This window comes from Rhincodon typus, chromosome 24 (genome assembly GCF_021869965.1).
Source record: "Rhincodon typus isolate 14 chromosome 24, sRhiTyp1.1, whole genome shotgun sequence".
Lineage (NCBI taxonomy): Eukaryota > Metazoa > Chordata > Chondrichthyes > Orectolobiformes > Rhincodontidae > Rhincodon > Rhincodon typus.
This window is the reverse complement of record NC_063355.1, coordinates 22,506,721-22,526,334: the sequence shown is the minus strand read 5'-3', so window position 1 is coordinate 22,526,334 and position 19,614 is coordinate 22,506,721. Positions and strand designations below refer to the sequence as shown.

Genomic DNA, 19,614 nt, shown 5'->3' with positions numbered 1-19,614 from the left:
AGTTCTGAGGAAGGGTCACCAGACCCGAAACGTTAACTCTGTTTTCTCCTTCACAGATGCTGCCAGACCTGCTGAGCTTTTCCAGCAACTTTGTTTTTGTTCATTCTTCTTATTCTTGTCAGCATCCAGACGTTGAAAATACGAATTAAAAAAGGACCTGTATTCTCATAGAGATGTCAGTAAGCCAGAACAAACACACTTTCTATCCATAAAAGATGCAAACCCCTGCTAAACTAAGCCATTACTTAATCTTGCAGCCCAGCCAGACAGTTGAATGGGTGGTATAGAGGTGGGCTGTGGGGGCTCTGTGGAGCAGAGAAGAATAGAGGCAAAGTAGAAAAGGACTAGGAAGTTAACAACCTAAAACCACTTTCTCCTCTCTTACCTCCATGGCTACCTCTGAACTGCCTCTGCAGGAAATGGGTCTGACTCCATTTTCTGTTCCTACCTTCCAGGAGCAAAAATATAGGGTGGAGTCTTTTTAAGGAGATGGATCTGTGAGCTGGGAAAGATCCTGACTAGAGCTCCCTGTGAGTGAAAATCCAGTCATGTCTTCATTTTCAAAGCCAAGGATTCCACTTGCTTTTATTATTGCCTTGTCCTGTTACCTTCAGAGATTTGTATCTGTGAATTCTTGTGTTTCTGTATTCCTTAACTCTCTTTAAAATGTATACTGTTTAGGTCCCTTTCTTTATTCTTCCCTCTAAAATGCATAAATTCATAATTCTGTGCAATAACTTTAACCTGCCACGTGTTTAATCATTTCTGTTTGCCCTCGATTGTGGGTATCCTTGACAAGGTCAGCATTATACCATTCCTGATTTATCCTTGAGAAGATGGTGGTGAATTACGGAAATTTTACAAACACAAAGGTTAGTTGCAACTGAATAGCTTGATAGGCCATTTTAAAAGCCAATTATGAGTCAACCACATTGCTGTGGATCTGGAGTCAAGAATAGGTCAGACTGGGCAAGGATGGCAGATTCCCTAAAATACATTAGTGAAGCAACTTGGTTTATACAACAGTCTAGTAGTTGCATAATCATCAATATTGAAACATTCCATTTTTATAAATTCCAGATTTGTTTAGTTAACTGAAATTAAATTCCCCAGCTGCCTTCATGTGGTTCAAATTTAGGTCTCCAGGACATTAATAGAGGCCTTTGGATTCTTTATCCAGTAACAAGGCTACTGTGAAACAGTGCCTAGCTACATACTACTGAGGTCTGTGCTCACAGATAACTGTATCTCCTAGTTTTGTGTTACTAGCAAATTGAAATGTCTCCTATTCCCACATCCATGTCACTAATATAAATGGATGTGCTGTAAATACAACCATTGAGTTGTTAGTTATTAAGTCAATTTCTACAATTTATTTTGCTAAATTTAACATTGTTTTTCTCCTGTGAAATTAGAAACTTGAATCTTTGATCTTTTTGCAGCTGCAGAACTCAGTGAGGAGACTTTTGCTACATTACTTTTGATATCTAAACTTATGAAGGTGAGTTTGAGGTATATTGATATACAATGGTAACAATTTTAGAAAATCACTTTAAAATTAGTTGTTGATAGGAGCAGAAGTAGAATTTTCTGAAGTTGTCTGACGAAATTGAAATAACATAACTTCCAACCTGGCCACCCCACTAAAACTAACTCTTCATTTAAAACCAATATTAGGTACAGACCTTGTCCCTTTTTTTAGCCAACATTTCCTGGAAAATTAGCATAGTATTAGAGTGACAGATAAAATATTGCTTTATGCACTGGAGGTAGAATGAAAATTTGAAAGTTGTCTGCCCAGAATGCAAAGAACAAATTAAAGGCGCTTCTGGTGCAGTGGTAGTGTCCATGCCTCTGAGCCAGGAGGCCCAGGTTCAAGTCACATCTGTTCCAGAAGTATGTCATCATGTATCAGACTAGGTCACTTAAAAACATCAATGAAGAACAAATTTAATGAATTGCAGGTAGAAAGGGTACATGCCCTGATCGGTATCACTGAGACATGCTTGCAAGATAGTCAGTCCTGTGAATGTTTAAGGTTAAAAGATGTACAGGGAAATGATAAGATTATTCCAATTTTGAGAAAAGATATAACTCGGGGAGAGCAGGCAACAGAGATTTCACTGATAAAATCAAGAAAGAGAAGATTTAATTCTGACTTGTGTGAGTTGTTTACTGGACATCAGTAGACACTGTGACATGACTGAATGTATAATATGGAGATTGGATGAGCATGTAACAAAAACAAAATGATGTTCATGAGAAATTTAACTTTCATAGATTGAGATAAGCGGATAGGTTCATGTCAGAATGATGATGATCTTTCTTGAATCGTTCGAGATAATTTCACGTAACAACGTGTCCTAATATGAGAGCGAGCCATAATTAGGTTTGGTACTGAATAATGAGCTAGATTTAATTATCAGTCTTGCATAAGAACGTAGGAGCTGGATTGGGCCATTTAGGTCTTTTGAGCCTTTATGGAATGAAATACGCCCCTATTTAAGAAAAAGCCACATAATAAATCAGAAAGCCTAGTCTCTATTATTAAATTACCAGTGTCTCTAAATAAGGATAAAGAAACCAAACATCCTGAACATTGTAGAGTTGATTGATAAGAAACAGTATGCATTTGTAAAGCATAGCTCGTGCCTGATGAGCTTGATTGAATTGTTATGAAGAAGGGAATATGTGCATGTTATTTTCATAGGCTTCCAGACAGCATTTGATAAATTTCCTTACAGAAGACTGTTAACTGAAGTTGAAAGTCGTGGAAGTGAAGGCACTTTGTTCAAAAAGGGCAAAGAAATGCAGATACTGAAAATCAGAAACAGAAACAGAAAATACTGGGAAAACTCAACAGGTCTGGTAGCATCAGTGGAGAGAAAGCAGAGTCAACATTTTGGGTCCAGTGACTCTTCTTCAGAGCTTAAGAATTATCTTAAAAAGGGTCACTGGACACAAGGCTTATTGTTCACCTAGGTAGGAAATTGGCTCAGTAGCAAGATCCAGAGGATAGGGATAATAGACAGGTAATCTAATTGGGAAGGTGTGACAAATGAAGCCCACGAGTATCTGGATTGGAAGCACAACAACACACCATAAGTAATGGGAGAGAACACTACATATCCAAGTTTGCAGAAGGTATTCACGTGCATTCTTTAGAAGGAAGTATGAAATTACTAGGAGATATTAATAGATCAAGTGAATGGACAAGACTGTTACAAATGGCTTTCAGTATATGTAAGTGTGAAAGGGTATCAGATTTAAATATAAAGAAGGACAGATCAGGGTACCTTTGAAATGGTGGAAAGCTAGAAGTAATGGAGGTCCAAAGAGATTTTGGTCCGTGTACATAATCTGTAAAATGTTGTGTACAGACACAAAAGAAATCAAAAGATCTAATGGCATGATGGACCTTATATCTCCTGGACAGGAATACAACGGAGTACAAATTAGAATGCAGCTGTACAAAACCTTGGCTAGACCCAACCTGGGCATTCAGCTTTGGGAGCCAAACCTTAGAACAGATATAATTACCCGCATCGTACCTGAACTTCAAGGATTAAGGAAAGGTTTCATTAATTACTGAAGTGTTTCTTGAGAATGATAGAACAGGTTTGAGGTGTTAAATGTTCCTGTTCCTGTTCCAATGTAACATAGTATCCAAGGAGCTGATTACTTTTATGAATTCCAAGCTGCGTTTATAACCGTGTAAAGGTTCTTTTTCATTTTTACAATCATCAATTATGTGTCTCAAATGTGCTGTTTCTTTGTATGCATAATGCTAAAGCCATCCCATATCCCAATTTCTGAAAATATGAACTCATATATTTTTGTGGTTTGCTTATTCCGGTTGTACAGTTGTGGTGTTGGCAAATGTGATGGAATGTTCTAATCTGCTAATCGAATTCTTGACATTTTAAAAATATTAATCATTTGTGACAAAAAACAAGACTGATCAGGTTCTCAATGCACAGTTGACAGGATAGCAGTTGGAAGTAATAGAAAGTCTTCCTGAACACCTCCTACTATTTTCCTTTATAAATAATCTGGCAGTGATGAGCAAATTTAATACAGACTAGCTATCGTGATGTGGAATATTTTTGGTCTGCATGGCTTTGCACCATAAGGTTCATTTAACCTGTATGGAGCCCATTTTGAAGATGCTGAAGACAATCTGAATTTTTTTATTTTAGAAAAGCCTTTTACGCTTCTGCCAGTTCTTGCCATGTGAGAATCCCTTCCATGTTTAAAAGGGTTCAGTTGTACTAATAAATTTAAAGAGCTCAGTTTCTTGTCCTGTTTTATCTTTGCTTTTACTGTACTAAATGGAACTTATTTGATGTTCAGGTGTCACTGGATACACTTCACATGAAAGCTGTTGACCACGTTCTTGCAAAAACGCTGAAACCTAAAGTACTTAGGCTGACAAAAGAAGGATGTGTTTCCCAGATAACAAAGGAAATTGCTGAGACTGTGCACAATATACAGTCATACATTTTAGCAATTACAAATCCTGAATGGGCTACTGCTAGTTCGCATCGGGTTGCTCAGGAACTTCCAACTGGTAAATTGTACATTTAGTCATGAATTCCGTATAAAATTGATGGAATTGGCTTGCGAACACACTGTGTTGATTCAGTTTGTCATACATAATAAGATAAACAGGGGAATTATTCTTTGTTGTAGCAACTGATGGTTTAGACAAAACATATTTAAAATACTGGCCTTTGCATACTAATAAAGATCATACTTGACGTAGTCTACCTCATTTCTGCTGTTTCTATTTGCCCTGTTTGTCCAACAGAAAATGTCATATTGAGTCACTCAAGGCAAAAAATCTATTGTGTAACGTTCAATGTTTTTTAAAGTGAGATTATTAATAACTAGTAATATCTAATAACTAATAATATCTCAAAGTTTATTTTGAATATTTTCTCAGGTATGCTTGTTTGCTTTCTGCAATACATTCACAGACCTTCTAGGGATCTGGTTTTGAACAACTATTTTGATTAAAGTTGTATGCTGTTTGTTGGCAGGACCAGAGAAAATCCAAGCCTTGAAATTTTGTCTGCAAATGTCTGAAAACTGGTTAAAATCTACAGCACCAATGGTATAATTAAAGTATTTGTCTTGATTTCTGTCATTTTATAAAGGAAACAAAAATTTATTTGTGTTCTTGTAATATTCAGGATATTTAGGGAAATAATGTATTTAAAATCTATGCTAGACTTAAATTATGGGAGTTATTAACACTTCTTGCTAAAATCAGCTGCTGTACAGATTTTATGCAATGCTAAAAGGTAATGCATAATTATTTATGAGTGTTTTTACTCATTGCAACTTCAGTTAGGCAATTACTCAGCAGCTTGTTAAAAAGAATCAGAAGATTCTCTAACCCCCTGCCACAAAGAAAACTTGGGGTGTAGTTAGGGAAACTGAGGAGAGATTTGATATGAACGTACAAGGTTACGATGGGTTTATGTAAGTGGAAGAAGAAAAGCTATTTCTATCAGTAGGTAGTACAAAGGCATGGAACACAAATTTCAGTTTTTGGGTAAGAGATGAAGGGGAGGAAGGTAAGGAAGGCATTTTCTATGTAATCAGTGACAATGGTCTGGAATTTGCTGTCCGCAAAGGTGGTGGAAATGGAATGGAAATAATCAATGGTTACAAAGGAAATTAGGTGCTATTCAAAGGTGATAAACCCGCAGGTTTACTGGGATTGAGCAGGGAGTGGGATTGACTGAATTGCACAGAAAGTTGGATCGGACAAGTGGCAGTCTCCTATGCCATAAAAGACTAAAATCATTTATGTTGTTGAGGAATGCCATTGCATAATTAGCGTGTGTTATTAGTTTGAGCATTAACATTTAGAATCAAAGGTTATCACACAAATTAAAAGCGCATGGTGTAAGGTAGCGCTTCCCAAAGGTTTTTATGCCATGATTGAGGCTGAGGCTGGAGGAAGGTGGGTGTGGTACGCGGTTGTAGTGCTGTGTGAGAGTAAGAACATGTTAGAGTGAGAGTATACCTATTTTAACTTGGTCAAAGCTCTATGTTGACCAGTACTGCCTCTGTGGGGTCCCACTTTGGGAAGTCTTGGTACAAGGATTAACCAATAAACACAAGTTAGGGATTCGTTAGCTAAAAGGAAGCAGAGAACAGTGTTAGCACTAGTGGAGTGCCACAGGTTCAGTGCTGGGGTCTCAATCTATTTCAATAACTTGATGGATGGTAGCTAAATTTACTGATGCCACCAAGATGGGTAAGAAAATGCAAGTTGTCAAGGGGCGGTAGAGAGTTTACAGACAGACATAGACAAGTTAAGGGAGTGGAGAAACAACTGGCACATGCTGTATAATGTGGAAAACTGACTTGTCCGCTTTGGCAGGAAGAATAGTTTTACCATTTAAATAGGGAGAGATTGCACAATTCAAATGTGTGTTTCCTGGTACATATATCTTACAAAGTTAGTTTGCAAGTACAGCAAATAATTAGGAACGTAAATTGAAATTTGACATCTTTTATAAGGGGAATTGCATATAAACATGGGGTGTTGGAGTACTGTATACAGTTTCTGTCTCTATTTGGAAAAAGTATCTAATTGCACTTGAAGCAGCTCAGGGAGTGTTCACTGAATTCATTTCCTGGATGAAGGGCTTATCTTGTGAAGAAAGGTTGATTCGTTTAGGCTTTTACCCCGCAGAGTTAGAAAGATGAGAGATCTTATTAAAACATACAAGATCCTGAGGGACTTTTACCAAGTATAGTTCATGAGAGGATATTTCCCTAGTAGGAAGTAAGAATAAGGAGTCTCCATTTTAAGACAAAGATGAGGAGAAATCTTTTCTATGAGGGTTGGTTGTCTAAGGAATTCTCTTTTCCAGAAGATAGTGGTGGCTGGATCATTAAATTTATTCAAGGCTAAGTTGGATTTTTGATAGTAAAAGGAATCAAGGGTTATGGAGGGTAGACGGGAAAGTGAAGTTTAAGACCACAACCAGATCAGCCATGATCATATTTCATGTCAGTGGGCTGAATGGCTTACTCGTGCTCTTAAGTCCTAATAATTCTATTTCTCAGTTTTTTTTTCTATCCTAACCTTTCCTGTTGAATGTGTTACTTTGATTCCATGCCAGTAACATATCCATATTGCACCGGCCTACTAGAGCAGCAGATGCACTTTCCAGGAGCAAGCACAACTTACACCAGTTATGTATGAATCTTTATGTTGTGCATTCATAATAGAAATCAGTTTTGAATTTTGGCTTGGGCAAGTAGATCAGAAGTAGCAAATGTGAATCAGTACACATTCTTCCCAGAGTTAATGTATAGTGTTCTATTAATTTCTGCTTGTTAAAATGCTGAAACAGAGTCAAGCTTGGTGCTGCAGTGTGGAGCTGGAGGAATACAGAAGGCCAGGCAGCATCAGTGGAGCAGGAAAGTTGACATTTCAGGTCTGGACTCCTCTGATGCTGCCTGGCCTCCTGTGTTCCTCCAGCTCCACGCTGTGTTATCTCTGACTCCAGCATCTGCAGTTCTTGCTTTCTCCAAACTTGGTGCTGAAATGGTTTGCATATGTTAGCTACTCTTCCTGTCTTGCAATGTAGCTTTTCAGAAAGCTCTATATTGCTCTTCTTACTGATGGATATTAAGCTGAATTTAAGGCATGTTACAGTAAAGTAACACTATGGGCTTAATTTAGCACTCCCAGAATGGATTTGTGTACATTGAGAGCACCATTTGGAAAAGAGGGCTAAGTTGTTTATAGCCGTAACTCCAACTTACTAGCATAGTGTTCCACTCACTCTGCTGAATTATCCCTCATAAAATATAGATATTTATGTAATTACAATTATAACCAGAACATTTTTTTTTTGTTTATTTTAATAACTCGTTTGTAATACAAATATTTTAAACTTTTAGGAAAAAGCCCACCAAAAAGCCGAGGATTCGCTGAACAAATTGCGAGTAGAATTTGAGAATTCAGCCACAGCAAATTTGCTGAGAATCCACAACTTAAACAGCCCTGAGTATCTGAAATTAATTAAACTGCCAGCTAAATTGATTTGTTCATTGTATGAACACAGCAGTATTGAACACCGGTTAAAGCACCCAACTGCCAAGGACTATCCAGGTAAGTTTTTTTTGTTTTTGTGAAAAAAACTATTCCTCATTGTATATCAACATTCTTTAAAGAATCAGAATTTGTCTTAATGTGTGGCTGTCTGAGCTTTTCAGTGCAAATTGCCTTCTGATAGTTTGATGCAAGGAAACAGGTTTGCTACAAAACCACCCAGCTTGTTTAGTATTACTATCTAGATTCAACAGTATTGTGGGAACACCATCACCAGAAGGCCTGCGGAAATTTCATAAGGTGGTAGCCCTCCCACTCCCTTCCCACATGAGGGCAACAAATGTCTCATTAGTAATGTCACCTGTTTAAGTATTAAAAATACAGCCATCACCTACACCAACCTCCCTCAAACCCTGCAGACTGCAGCCTCTAAGTTTTAGACTTTTCCAGCCTGTATCCAATTTCCTGCAGTCCTTTTGTGTTATCTATCCAGGAGCAGTTCTGAAAATTTGCTTTTGACCTCCTAGGATATGCCTAAACTCCTGCCCAAATTCAGTCATGTCACCTCTCCCTGTCCAAAATGGGCATTGACACCTATATACTTATTCCAAGTTGTGTGTTTGATGGCTCTCATATATTACACATAAGGCAATTATGGCAGTGGTCGAAGTCTGAAAACAATGCAAGCCAGCCAGTAAACGAAAGGTGTATTTGAATTTTTACAAACATCCCCTTTTTCATAAAAAGCAAAAGAAATGCACAAACTATTATTTACAGTTATAAATTGTACAAGTTATTTAATATATGTGGCTCCAAAGAAAATGATCATTTTTTAGCAGAACCATCTGCTAACTCGAGTCAGTTTGACTTCTGTCAGCCTGCACATGTATTGCATATGCAGTCTTTAAATCATGCAGGTCTCCTAATGGTATGTAGCATCTTTCATTGGCTGTTTGTCTGATATCTACCTGTTCCTAGGGTGATATTTCTTCTCTGGTGAGTGTTGTTCCTGTGGAGAATTCAGGTACAAAGGTAACCGTTATTGCTGATCTGTATGACACAGGGACTCCCCGATCTGTGAATGCTCATACTTAGGAACACAATCCCACACATGGTTTTAATTTTATGGATACGACACAGACATTTTCTGTACTTATGAACAGCTGCTTCACATTGTCCTGCATTGTGTTCCAACTTGCGAATAAATCGACTTGCAAACGGCTCCAGACAGGAACTTGTTCTCAATCAGGGCGCTGCCTGTGTTTAGAAAACTTCTGCTTTCATTCAGCTTCAGTTGCTAGTAAAGATCTACACACCTTTTTGTCTTAGCAAATTGGGGTAGGGGGCGTGGCTTCAATTGTAGCAGCATGGGTGAAGGAAATTGAATGTTCTCCCCTACTCCCATCTCCCTTTCCATTCACCAACCTCCCTCAACCCATCTCTCTCTTCCATCAACCCATCTTACCCCTTACTTCACCAATCCAAGTCACTAGAGTCATGCAACATAGACACAGACCCTTCAGCCCAACTAGTCCATGCTGATCAAGTTCCCAAACCAAACTCGGCAGGACTCTCTGCATTAAAAAAGTGTCCTTTTTAAATCTTTCTCCTCACACCATAAAAATGTTGCCCCTAATTTTGAACTCCCCCAGCCTAGGGAAAAGACCTTTTGCTATTTACCTTTATCTGTGCCCCTCACAATTTTATAAACCTCTATAAGGTCACCCACAATCTCCTAAGCACCAGTGAAAGAAGTCCTAACCTATCCAGCCTCTCCTTATAACTCAAATCCTCCAGTTCCGGCAATATCCTGGTAAATCTTCGCTGAAGCCTGTCCAATTTGGTAACATCTTTCCTACAGCAGGGTGAACAGAGCTATACATAGTACTCTAGAAGAGGCCTCATCAACGTCTTGTACAACATCAACATGACATTCCGACTCCTAGACTCGAAGGTCAGAGCAATGAAGGCAAGTGTGTTAAACACCTTCTTAACTGCCCTGTCTATCTGTGACACAAATTTCAAAGAATTATGTACCTGAACCCCTAGGTCTCTCTATTCTGCAACACTACCCAGGGCCCTGCCATTAATTGTATAAGTCCTGCCTTATCCTTTTTACCAAAATGCAATACCTCACATTTATCCAAATTTAACTCCAGCTGTCACTCCTTGGCCCATTGACCCAATTGATCAAGACCTCTTCGCAATCTTAGATAACCTTCTTCACTGTCCACTATACAACCAATTTTGGTGTCATCTGCAACCTTACTAACCATGTCTCCTAAATTCTCATCCAAATTGTTTATATAAACGACAAATAAAAGTGGACCCAGTACTGATCCCCGTGCAACACTGCTGGTCTCAGGCCTCCAGTCCGATAAACAACCCTCCTCCACCACCCACTATATCCCACCATGGATCCAATTTTGTATCCAATTGGCAAGCTCTCCCTGAATCCCATGTGATCTAATGTTACTAATTAGTCTACCATGTGGAACCTTATCAAAGGCTTTACTAAAGTCCATATGAACAACGTCTACCGCTCTGCCCTCATCAGACTTTTTGGTTACTTCCTTAAAAGTTTGTGAGACACTATTTTCCTCGCACAAAGCCATGCTCACTTTCCTTAATCAGACCTTGCCTTTCCAAATGCATGTAAATCCTAACTTTCAGAAAGACCTCCAACAACTTACCCGCCACCAATGTTAGACTCGAGAGTCTATGGTTCCCAGGCTTCTCTTTACAGCCTTTCTTAAATAAACGCACAGCGTTAGCCACCCTCCAGTCCTCTGGCACCTCACCCGTGGTTATAGATGATACAAATATCTCTGCTAGGGGCCTCGCAATTTCTTCCCTAACTTCCCACAACGTCCTGGGAATCGCTTGGTCAGGTCCTGGAGATTTATCCACCTTTATGTTTTCTAAGACCTCCAGCACTTACTCTTCTGTAATTTGAACTGTTTTCAAAATATCTCCCTCGATCAACTTCCTCCCCATCTCCCTGTGACCCTTTGCCAGCTTCCTTGTCTCTAACTCTGTCAACTCACCATCTTTCTCCTGGGGCAGATGATAAAAAGGTGGAAGAGTGCATACGGGCTCTAACACAGCTGGAATTAGGCCTTATGGAGCAGTTGATTTGTCTGCCCCCTCCAGTAGAAAAAAATCATTTTAAAGGGAACTTGCAGCTGTCAGAAATCTGTCTGAGCCGCACAGAAGCCATTGCTCCTTCGGAGGTTAAAACCTTAGCTGTTTTTTTGATCCACAGTATGTGAAGCCCTATTGTAGGAGTTGTGACTCTCTTATACTTCCTTATTTTCCAACCCTTGTATCTTGTCTGTCAGGCTGGACTTGAGGGCAGCTGGAACTGTCCCTGGCAGACACTAATTTAGTCTCAGATGATATTCAACAGTAAGATACCCAAAAACCATCTAAGATCTGTTTGGCAGTCAATGGCATGGTGGACTGCAAAATGCTGCAAATCTCTTCTGGCACATTTAACATTGCTAGTCCAATCTCAAAGCTTGCATTAATTGAGAAAAGTGGATTACATTTAATGTCTAATAACTGGAACTCCAGATCTTCGTCCTTCCAATTGCATTGGGCTCTTTGGATGAATATCATTCCATCATCTAACCTGAACACTTGCCTTCAAGGGTTTTAGGTTTTGGTCAGCATCTTGGTTGAACTCACACAGATCTGTGAAATTCATGATGTTATTCTGTCTCTGTCTTCTTTCATTTCCACTACGGCGGCAGGGATTGCAAAATTTGCAGATATTTTGACTCACCTACTAATTTGAAGTTCCAGATTATTGCTTTCTAAAACTAGTTTCTTAACGGGCTGGTTCTCCTACAACTCTGAAAATCCACACGTTTTCAACTGCTGTACTCTGACACCAGTTCCAAGTGATTTGTGTTTAATGGCCTCCCCAGATTGCACACAAATTAACCTACAGTAGAGTAGAGGTCACATAATAACAACAAGCCAGCCAGCAGACTAAGGGTGCAATTGCATTTCTCCAAACACTTTTTCTGACTTCAAAATCTCCCCTCCCCTGACCGCGTCCCAAAACCAGCCCAGCTCGTCCCCGCCTCCCTAACCTGTCTTTCCTCCCACCTATCCACTCCTCCCACCTCAAGTCCCACCCCCATCTCCTACCTACTAGCCTCATCCCGCCTCCTTGACCTGTCCGTCCTCCCTGGACTGACCTATCCCCTCCCTAACTCCCCATCTACACTCACCTTTACTGGCTCCAACCCCACCTCTGTCTCCTCTCCACCTATCTTCTCCTTTATCCATCTTCTATCAGCCTCCCCCTCTCCCTATTTATTTCAGAATCCCCTTCCCCTCCCCCATTTCTGAAGAAGGGTCTAGACCCGAAACGTCAGCTTTCCTGCTCCTCTGATGCTGCTTGGCCTCCTGTGTTCATCCAGCTCTACACCTTGTTATCTCAGATTCTCCAGAATCGGCAGTTCCTACTATCTCTGACTTTAATGCTGCTCATTTCACTCCCAGATCTGGTTTTCTTCTCCTATTTGAACATTAGCAGCAGACCTTACTGTAGTGACAGTGAGCTAAATTATCAGAATTGCTGTGCATATGGAACACCATTGCACACACTCGCTTAAGGGTGACTTAACTCAAATTGGGCCCAAATTGTCTGATCTGACAAAGAGTTTGCCCTATTTTGTTTAACTTACCCTTGGAATAAATACCTCCTCTGTCAAAGCATTACACTAAATCCTCATGTTCATGATTGAAGGGACCTTGAGTTGTTAATGCAAAAGACAAAGTCTCAACTACTTGTACTTTAGGAAATTGTAGGTAAAATGAGTTATTGATTTTCACTGGATTCTTGTCAAATTCTTATGCAAAATAAAAACCTCATTTGTAAAAACAAACTGTGATGCAGAGCAAACTATTGGTAGCAATTTTTCAGAAGAAACTGAGTTTCTGTATCTAAGTTAACTTATTCTCTTAGCAGCCAAGATGCAATATATTTCATTTGGAAATAGGAAATGAAATCTTTTAATTCACATTCAGCATGTTTAATGAGGGATTTTTATGTTTTTTTTTTTACAGACATTCATGCTGTAGCTGGTGAACTTGCAGAAATAAATAATCGAGATATAAATAAAATCAGGTTTACATTGCTTGAAGAATATCTGTGTCCACCTACAAAACCAGATTTGGTAAGTCTACACAATCAGTGGGGTTGTCAAAGATCAGCAAATATAATCACTGGGCATCTTGTTCAAAGCAAGCTTCTCTCCGTAGAGTCATAGGGATCTACAGTACAGAAAATGGCCATCTGGACAATTGAGTCTGTGCCAATCAAAAAGACCCACCTAACTATTCTGAGATAACAAGGTGTAGAGCTGGATGAACACAGCAGGCCAAGCAGCAGCAGAGGAGCAGGAAGGCTGACGTTTGGGGCCTAGACCCTTCTTCAGAAATTTCTGAATGTAGACATTGTCATGGTTGGGGCCAAATTGGGAAGGCCTGAATGTGGACTGTAGTCCATTGGGGATGATCTGGTTCCGTAGGCAGGTACTAAGAAAGGTGATGTGGCTGTAGTACCTGGTTTGCTTCAGGAAGTGGTCGAGCAGTTTCAAGGCCGAAGAGATTACGAGAGAGTTGCAGTGGGAGAGAGATCCACTTAGATTTTTCCGGAGGGAGGAGGGTAACTTCTTCACGGTAGGCATCCTTAGAAGAGGCTTCGCAGTGGGGTTAAAATTGTTTCAGAGATAGTAGGAACTGCAGATGCTGGAGAATCTGAGATAACAAGGTGTAGAGCTGGATGAACACAGCAGGCCAAGCAGCATCAGAGGAGCAGGAAGGCTGACGTTTCGGGCCTAGACCCTCCTTCAGAAATTCTGATCTCATTTTGAAGCATTTGGCTCATAGCCTTGTAATCACAAGTGTTCATCTGAATTCTTCTTTAATGTTATGAGGGTTTCTGCCTCCACTACCCACCACCCTCTAAGTGAAAACAATTTTCCGCACATTCCCTCTAAACCACTTGCCCTTTACTTTAAATCAATGCCCCTGGTCATCCTTGCTCCACCAAGAGGAAATGTTCTTTCCTGTCTGTACCTGTCATTATTTTATACATCTCAATCAACTGAGCTTGTTCTGAGCAGGATTTCCTCTAACTCATCTGGTTCTTAGCAGGCTTTCTTCCAACTCAGCTAAATAAAACAAGAACTTCTCTGAACCGGTTGTTGTTCAGAAACACCCCCAACTGGATCTACAGTAGAGCAAACAGTTATCACAAGTCATGATTCTTGGAAGCCTTGTCAAAAAAATCTCTCATGTTTGCAGTGAACCTTCAATTAGCTCTTTTAACCAAACCACTCCAGGCATGCAAACTTGAAATAAATTTATTTTCCACAATCCTTCAAAAAATGACACATTTTGTTGACGTATTTTGAGTTGCACTTGTAGAGTCATAGAGTCATACAGCATGGAAACAGACCCTTTGGTCCAATTCGTCCACGCTGACCAGGTTTCCCAAACTAACCTAGTCCCATTTGCCTGCATTTGGCATATATCCCTCTAAACCTTTCCTATTCATGTACCTGTTCAAATGTCTTTGAAATTCTGTAACAGTACCTGTATTTACCACTTCCTCTGGCAGCTCGTTCCATATACACACCACCCTATGTGTGAAAAGTTGCTATTCTGTGCAAAAGTTGACATTATCTATGCCCCTAATGATTTTATAAACCTCCTTAAGGTCACCCCTCAACCTCCTAAGCTCCAGGGGAAAAAAGTCCCAGCCTATCCAGCCTCTCCTTATTGCTCAAGCCCTCCAGTCTCAGTAACATGTAACAGTCTCAGTAGCAGGGCGATCAGAATTGTACGCAAAAGGCATCATGCCAACCTGGAATCATTTCTGTGATCTGAAAAATGTCTCTATATCCCCCTTACAATTGAATCCCCTACCACTATAGTCCTGCTGTTCCTCTTCCCACGCTCTTGTAAAGCAAACTCACTCATGGTGCCATTAAGTTGCATACCCTTGCTTTCCCCTGTACAGTCATGTACCCCAACAGTGTTCATAATGGTTTTGTAGCAGGTAAATTGATTTTTTTAGTGATTCATTGGTTGTTGAATAAATATTGGCCAGAGGTCTGCGGAGAATTTCCCTACTCTTCATTCAAAATAATGCCCTTTTACATCCCTTGTTTTCCTTAAATATTCCTCAGCTGACAAGCCTAGGTGGAAAGCCAAGAACATTAGTTCAGGTTTGTTTGAAAGGGTTACACCACCAGGCCAGGTTGCATTGACTTGGCTTGGCTTGTCTGTACTTTTAATCAACCTGTTCAGACATGTTATGACACATCTCCAGAGTAGGTAGGGGTTGAACCTTGATCTTCAGGCCCAGAGATTAGGTCACTACCACTGCTGTATGCGAGCCCTTAGACTTGGTTTATATTCTGTCAAGTATAGAAGACTGAGGTGGTCATCAGATTGAGGTCATTAAGATGTTTAAATGAGTCAGTACGGTAGATAGAGAGAATCCAATTCCTCTGTAAAAGTCATACAGAATCCAAAACGCTAACTCTGCCTTCTCTTATTGGGACAATTTGCAAGATTTACCAAAGTGAAAGGAGAGCAACATTGACACTATATGAAAGGAGAGCAATGGTAAGTGGACTCTGGTTGAAGCATTGTTCTGGAGAATGCAGCAATTAATGATGGGTGAAAATTAATTGCAGGGTTTTGTTTAATTTTAAACCAGGCAAGCTGAATTTGATTAATCAAGGTATTGTCCTGAGAAATGATCCAAAGAATGGTTGTCACCTATTTTATTGAGTTGAAACAAGCGCAGTGTGTGTAAATGTCCTTTCTCTCTGCAAAAAACAGGGCTCTGTGTATTTGTATATGTAACTTCCAGCATACTGCGAGCCTGACTGACCATCCTAAATTGTTTTTCAGTGTAACTCTTCATCCACTTTGTATAATTTAGAAAATATTACCCAATTGCAGAATCCCAACTAATGTATACAGTGTCGAGAGTTTTGCAAGCACATAGTGGTTGGATATGAGTAGTACCTTGAACAGCCGAAGATGCATGCTATTTGATTATGGTCTTTGAGATGTATGGCCTATATACAGAGCATCACGCTGACACTGAAATTCATATACTGCATACTCATTTGTGTCATAGGCAGAGCGTCTTTTTGGCTTGATGAAAACATCCTGTTAGTGGTGAACAGCACTTACAGTCATAGAGATGTACAGCTCAGAAACAGACCTATTGGTCTAACTTGCCTCTGCTAACCAGATGTCCTAACCTGATCTAGTCCCATTTGCCAGTATTCGGCCCATATCCCTCTAAACCCTTCCTATTCATGTACCCATCCAGATGCCTTTTTAAATGTTGAAATTGTACCACCTTCCACCACCTCCTCTGGCAGCTCATTTCATACAATCAACACCCTCTGTGTGAAAAAATTACCCCTTAGGTTCCTTTTAAATTTTTCCTCTCTCACCTAAACCTATGCTATCTAGATTTTGACTCCTCCAACCCCAGGGAAAAGACCTTGCCTATTTACCCTATCCATGCCCCTCATGATTTTATCAACCTGTATAAGGATACCCCTCTGCCTCCAACGTTCCAGGGAAAATAGCCCCAGCCTATTTCTGCCTCTCCCAATAGATCAAACCTTCCAACCCTGGCGACATCCTTGTAAATCGTTTCTGAATCCTTTCAAGTTTCACAACATCTTTCGTATAGCAGGGAGAGCAGACGTGAATACAGTATTCCAAAAGCGGCCTAACCAATGTCCTGTACAGCTCAATATGACTTCCCAACTCCTATACTCAATGTGCTGACCAATAAAGGCAAGTGTACCGAATGCCTTCTTCACTACCCTGTCTACCTGCGGCTGAATTTTCAAGCAACTATGAACTTGCATCCGGACAGCATGCTTTCAATGTGCATCTGTAGAAGTTGGTGAAGGACCTTATGGACATGCCAAATTTCCTGAGCTGCCTGAGGAAGAAGAGTCATTGTTGTGCCTTCTTGACTGTCACATCTATTTGGGAAGTCCAGGATAGGTTGTTGGTTATTGTCACTCTGAGGAACTTGATGCTCTTCATTCTCCCAGCATCATTTCCATTGATGTAGATGGGGGTGTGTTCTCCTTTATTTCTGAAGTCAGTGATCAGTTCTTTAGTTTTGCTGATGTTGAGAGACAGATTGTTTTCGTTGTGCCATGTCACCAAGCCCTCTATCTCCTTTCTGTAGTTTGACTCATTGTTGTTGGATATCTGTCCCATTACGGTGGTGTCATCAGCGAACTTGTAGATGGTGTTCAGTTGGAATTTGGCAACACAGTTGTAGGTGTAAGGGCTGTACAGTAGGGGGCTGAGGACGCATCCTTGATGGGCTCCAGTGTTGAGTGTTACTGGGGAGGATGTGCAGTTACCTATCTTCACTGATTGCGACCTGTGGGTCAGAAAGCTGAGAATCCAGTTGCAGAGGACAGAACCAAGACCAAGGTCACCGAATTTTGAGATCAGTTCTAGAGGGGACAATGGTGTTGAAGGTGGAGCTGTAGTCAACGAGCAGGAGTCTGACTTAGGTGTCCTTGATGTCCAGGGATGAATGCAGAGTTAGGGATATGGCATCCTCTGTGGATCTGTTATGTCGGTAGGCAAATTGTAGGGGATTGACGTGGGCTGGGAGACTGGAGTTGATATGGGCCATAGCACTTCATGGTTATTGAGGTCAGAGTTTCATGAGTTTCTGAATATATTGTGAGAAATTATCTTATCAGGATAGCCATTATTGCACAGGATGGCTTTGATACACCCAACTTCAGCATCAGGTGAACAAGTGATTCAGGACTTACTTGTGAATTTGCTGATAAGGTCTGTTTTGTAGCACGAGGAACTGAAGGAATCCCAACATACACCTTGACCAGTAGAGATACATTTGTAGTATACAGTTGTGGAGAACTCCCCTATCCAATTTCCCAAATAGGAAATCAAAGAAAGGGAGCTAATTTGACAACTTCATTTCAAAGGTGAATTTGAGTGCAAACCTAGCATCTCCATTTCAGAAATATGCAAAATTAAGTCTTCACAGTGATATTAAATACAAATCATCTTCACAAGTGCTTAAACTTTGATTCCAGCTTTAGATTGGATCTTAAGATCTTTAAATTTAGTATACGCTATTCACTAATACTATGAATAGGCAACAAACTTGTTTTAGAATTGTAGTTGTTACCATAGATTAACACAAACATTTTGGTTATTATCCTTTAGTAACTAATTTATTTTATTGAGATGTATCATTTAATTAATGAAAATATATCATTTTCAATTTTAGAATTCCAAGTCACAGGACAACTTCAATAACATACAAGAAGATCCAGCACTGATGAGGTGAATTTTATCTATTCATTGTTAATATATCTGCAGAGTGTTATAGCAAGTTCACATATCTTAGATATTGACTTGTTTTGATTTGGATTTCACATTTCCATTGTCATTTTATTTTTATATGGTTCCTTAAAAATGATATTAGGCATAAATGCAATGAATAGTAGCCTCTTAATTTCTTATATTTTTTAACAAATCTTCTGCACAGTCCATTAATTGAGCAATATAAATGCCTTTGAAGCATCCGAATCTGACAGTGACATTGTGATTAGCTTTAAAAAGTTGGTATTATAGGAGATTAACCATGATCCAGTTTAAACCAAATCATTACACCAACAATAACAACTGGCTGACTTAGTCCACTGGAATCCTTGTGGCTTCATGCATCTCTGGGAGATCATTTAACTCTTAAATAAACTCAAAAAGGGAACTTTGTATATGTTTGTTTCTTTAGAAACATCAAATTAAAGAATGACTATCTTTGTCTCCCCTCTCCGAAGGCATTGAGTCCATACTGGGTTATTGTTATGTTATAGAATCCTACAAACCGAAGAAATCGATTTGGAGCATCATACCTGCATAAGCCTTTAGGAGAACTGTTTGATTCGTCTTGCTCCCTGCAGTTTCCCCATAATCTTGTATTTATTTCTAATAAGACAGACCTGGCAAGCATTTCAATTGGGAAGGGTGGTTGTAGCATCACTTGCACCTGATCTTGTTCTCTTTCTATGGTTGTACATGTAGTAATTGAATAATGTTCAGGAGCAGGGTATATTCTCTTGTCCTCACTAATTCAAGGGGATCAAGGCAAGTTGTATTACTTATTTGTCCCAGCTACTCAGCAGAAAGCAGTAATTGAATTTGAGACTTACTGTTTGTGTGTGGAGTTGTGTTATATATTTTCTGCATTAATTAAGTGTGCCTTGGAGAAGCTAAACCATTAGAGATAAGTAGTGATATTTGTGCTATTTTTACAGTGTTTCCAAACTTGAGGTGGATAAGTGAGTGAACCCCTGCAGAAGCAAAGGGAGTTATCCTTCTCACAAGTGGTTTGTTGCTCTTGCTTTCAGCAATTAGCAAAAGAAATTTTTTTTAAAAATTGGCCTTTATTGTCTCTGCAACCACAGGAG

General features: G+C 39.7%; 1 protein-coding gene across 1 annotated transcript in view; it reads left to right on the top strand.

Moving 5' to 3' along the window:
- LOC109935605 (kinetochore-associated protein 1-like) overlaps positions 1-18,491 on the top strand; it is a 48,096-nt gene extending 29,605 nt beyond the window's left edge. The window contains exons 15-20 of the mRNA XM_048611715.1: positions 1,443-1,501; positions 4,354-4,570; positions 5,043-5,116; positions 7,933-8,143; positions 13,166-13,275; positions 18,432-18,491. Coding sequence (XP_048467672.1) covers positions 1,443-1,501; positions 4,354-4,570; positions 5,043-5,116; positions 7,933-8,143; positions 13,166-13,275; positions 18,432-18,491 — 731 coding nt within the window. The remainder of the gene's footprint in view (positions 1-1,442; positions 1,502-4,353; positions 4,571-5,042; positions 5,117-7,932; positions 8,144-13,165; positions 13,276-18,431) is intronic.
- The last annotated feature ends 1,123 nt before the right edge of the window (positions 18,492-19,614 follow it).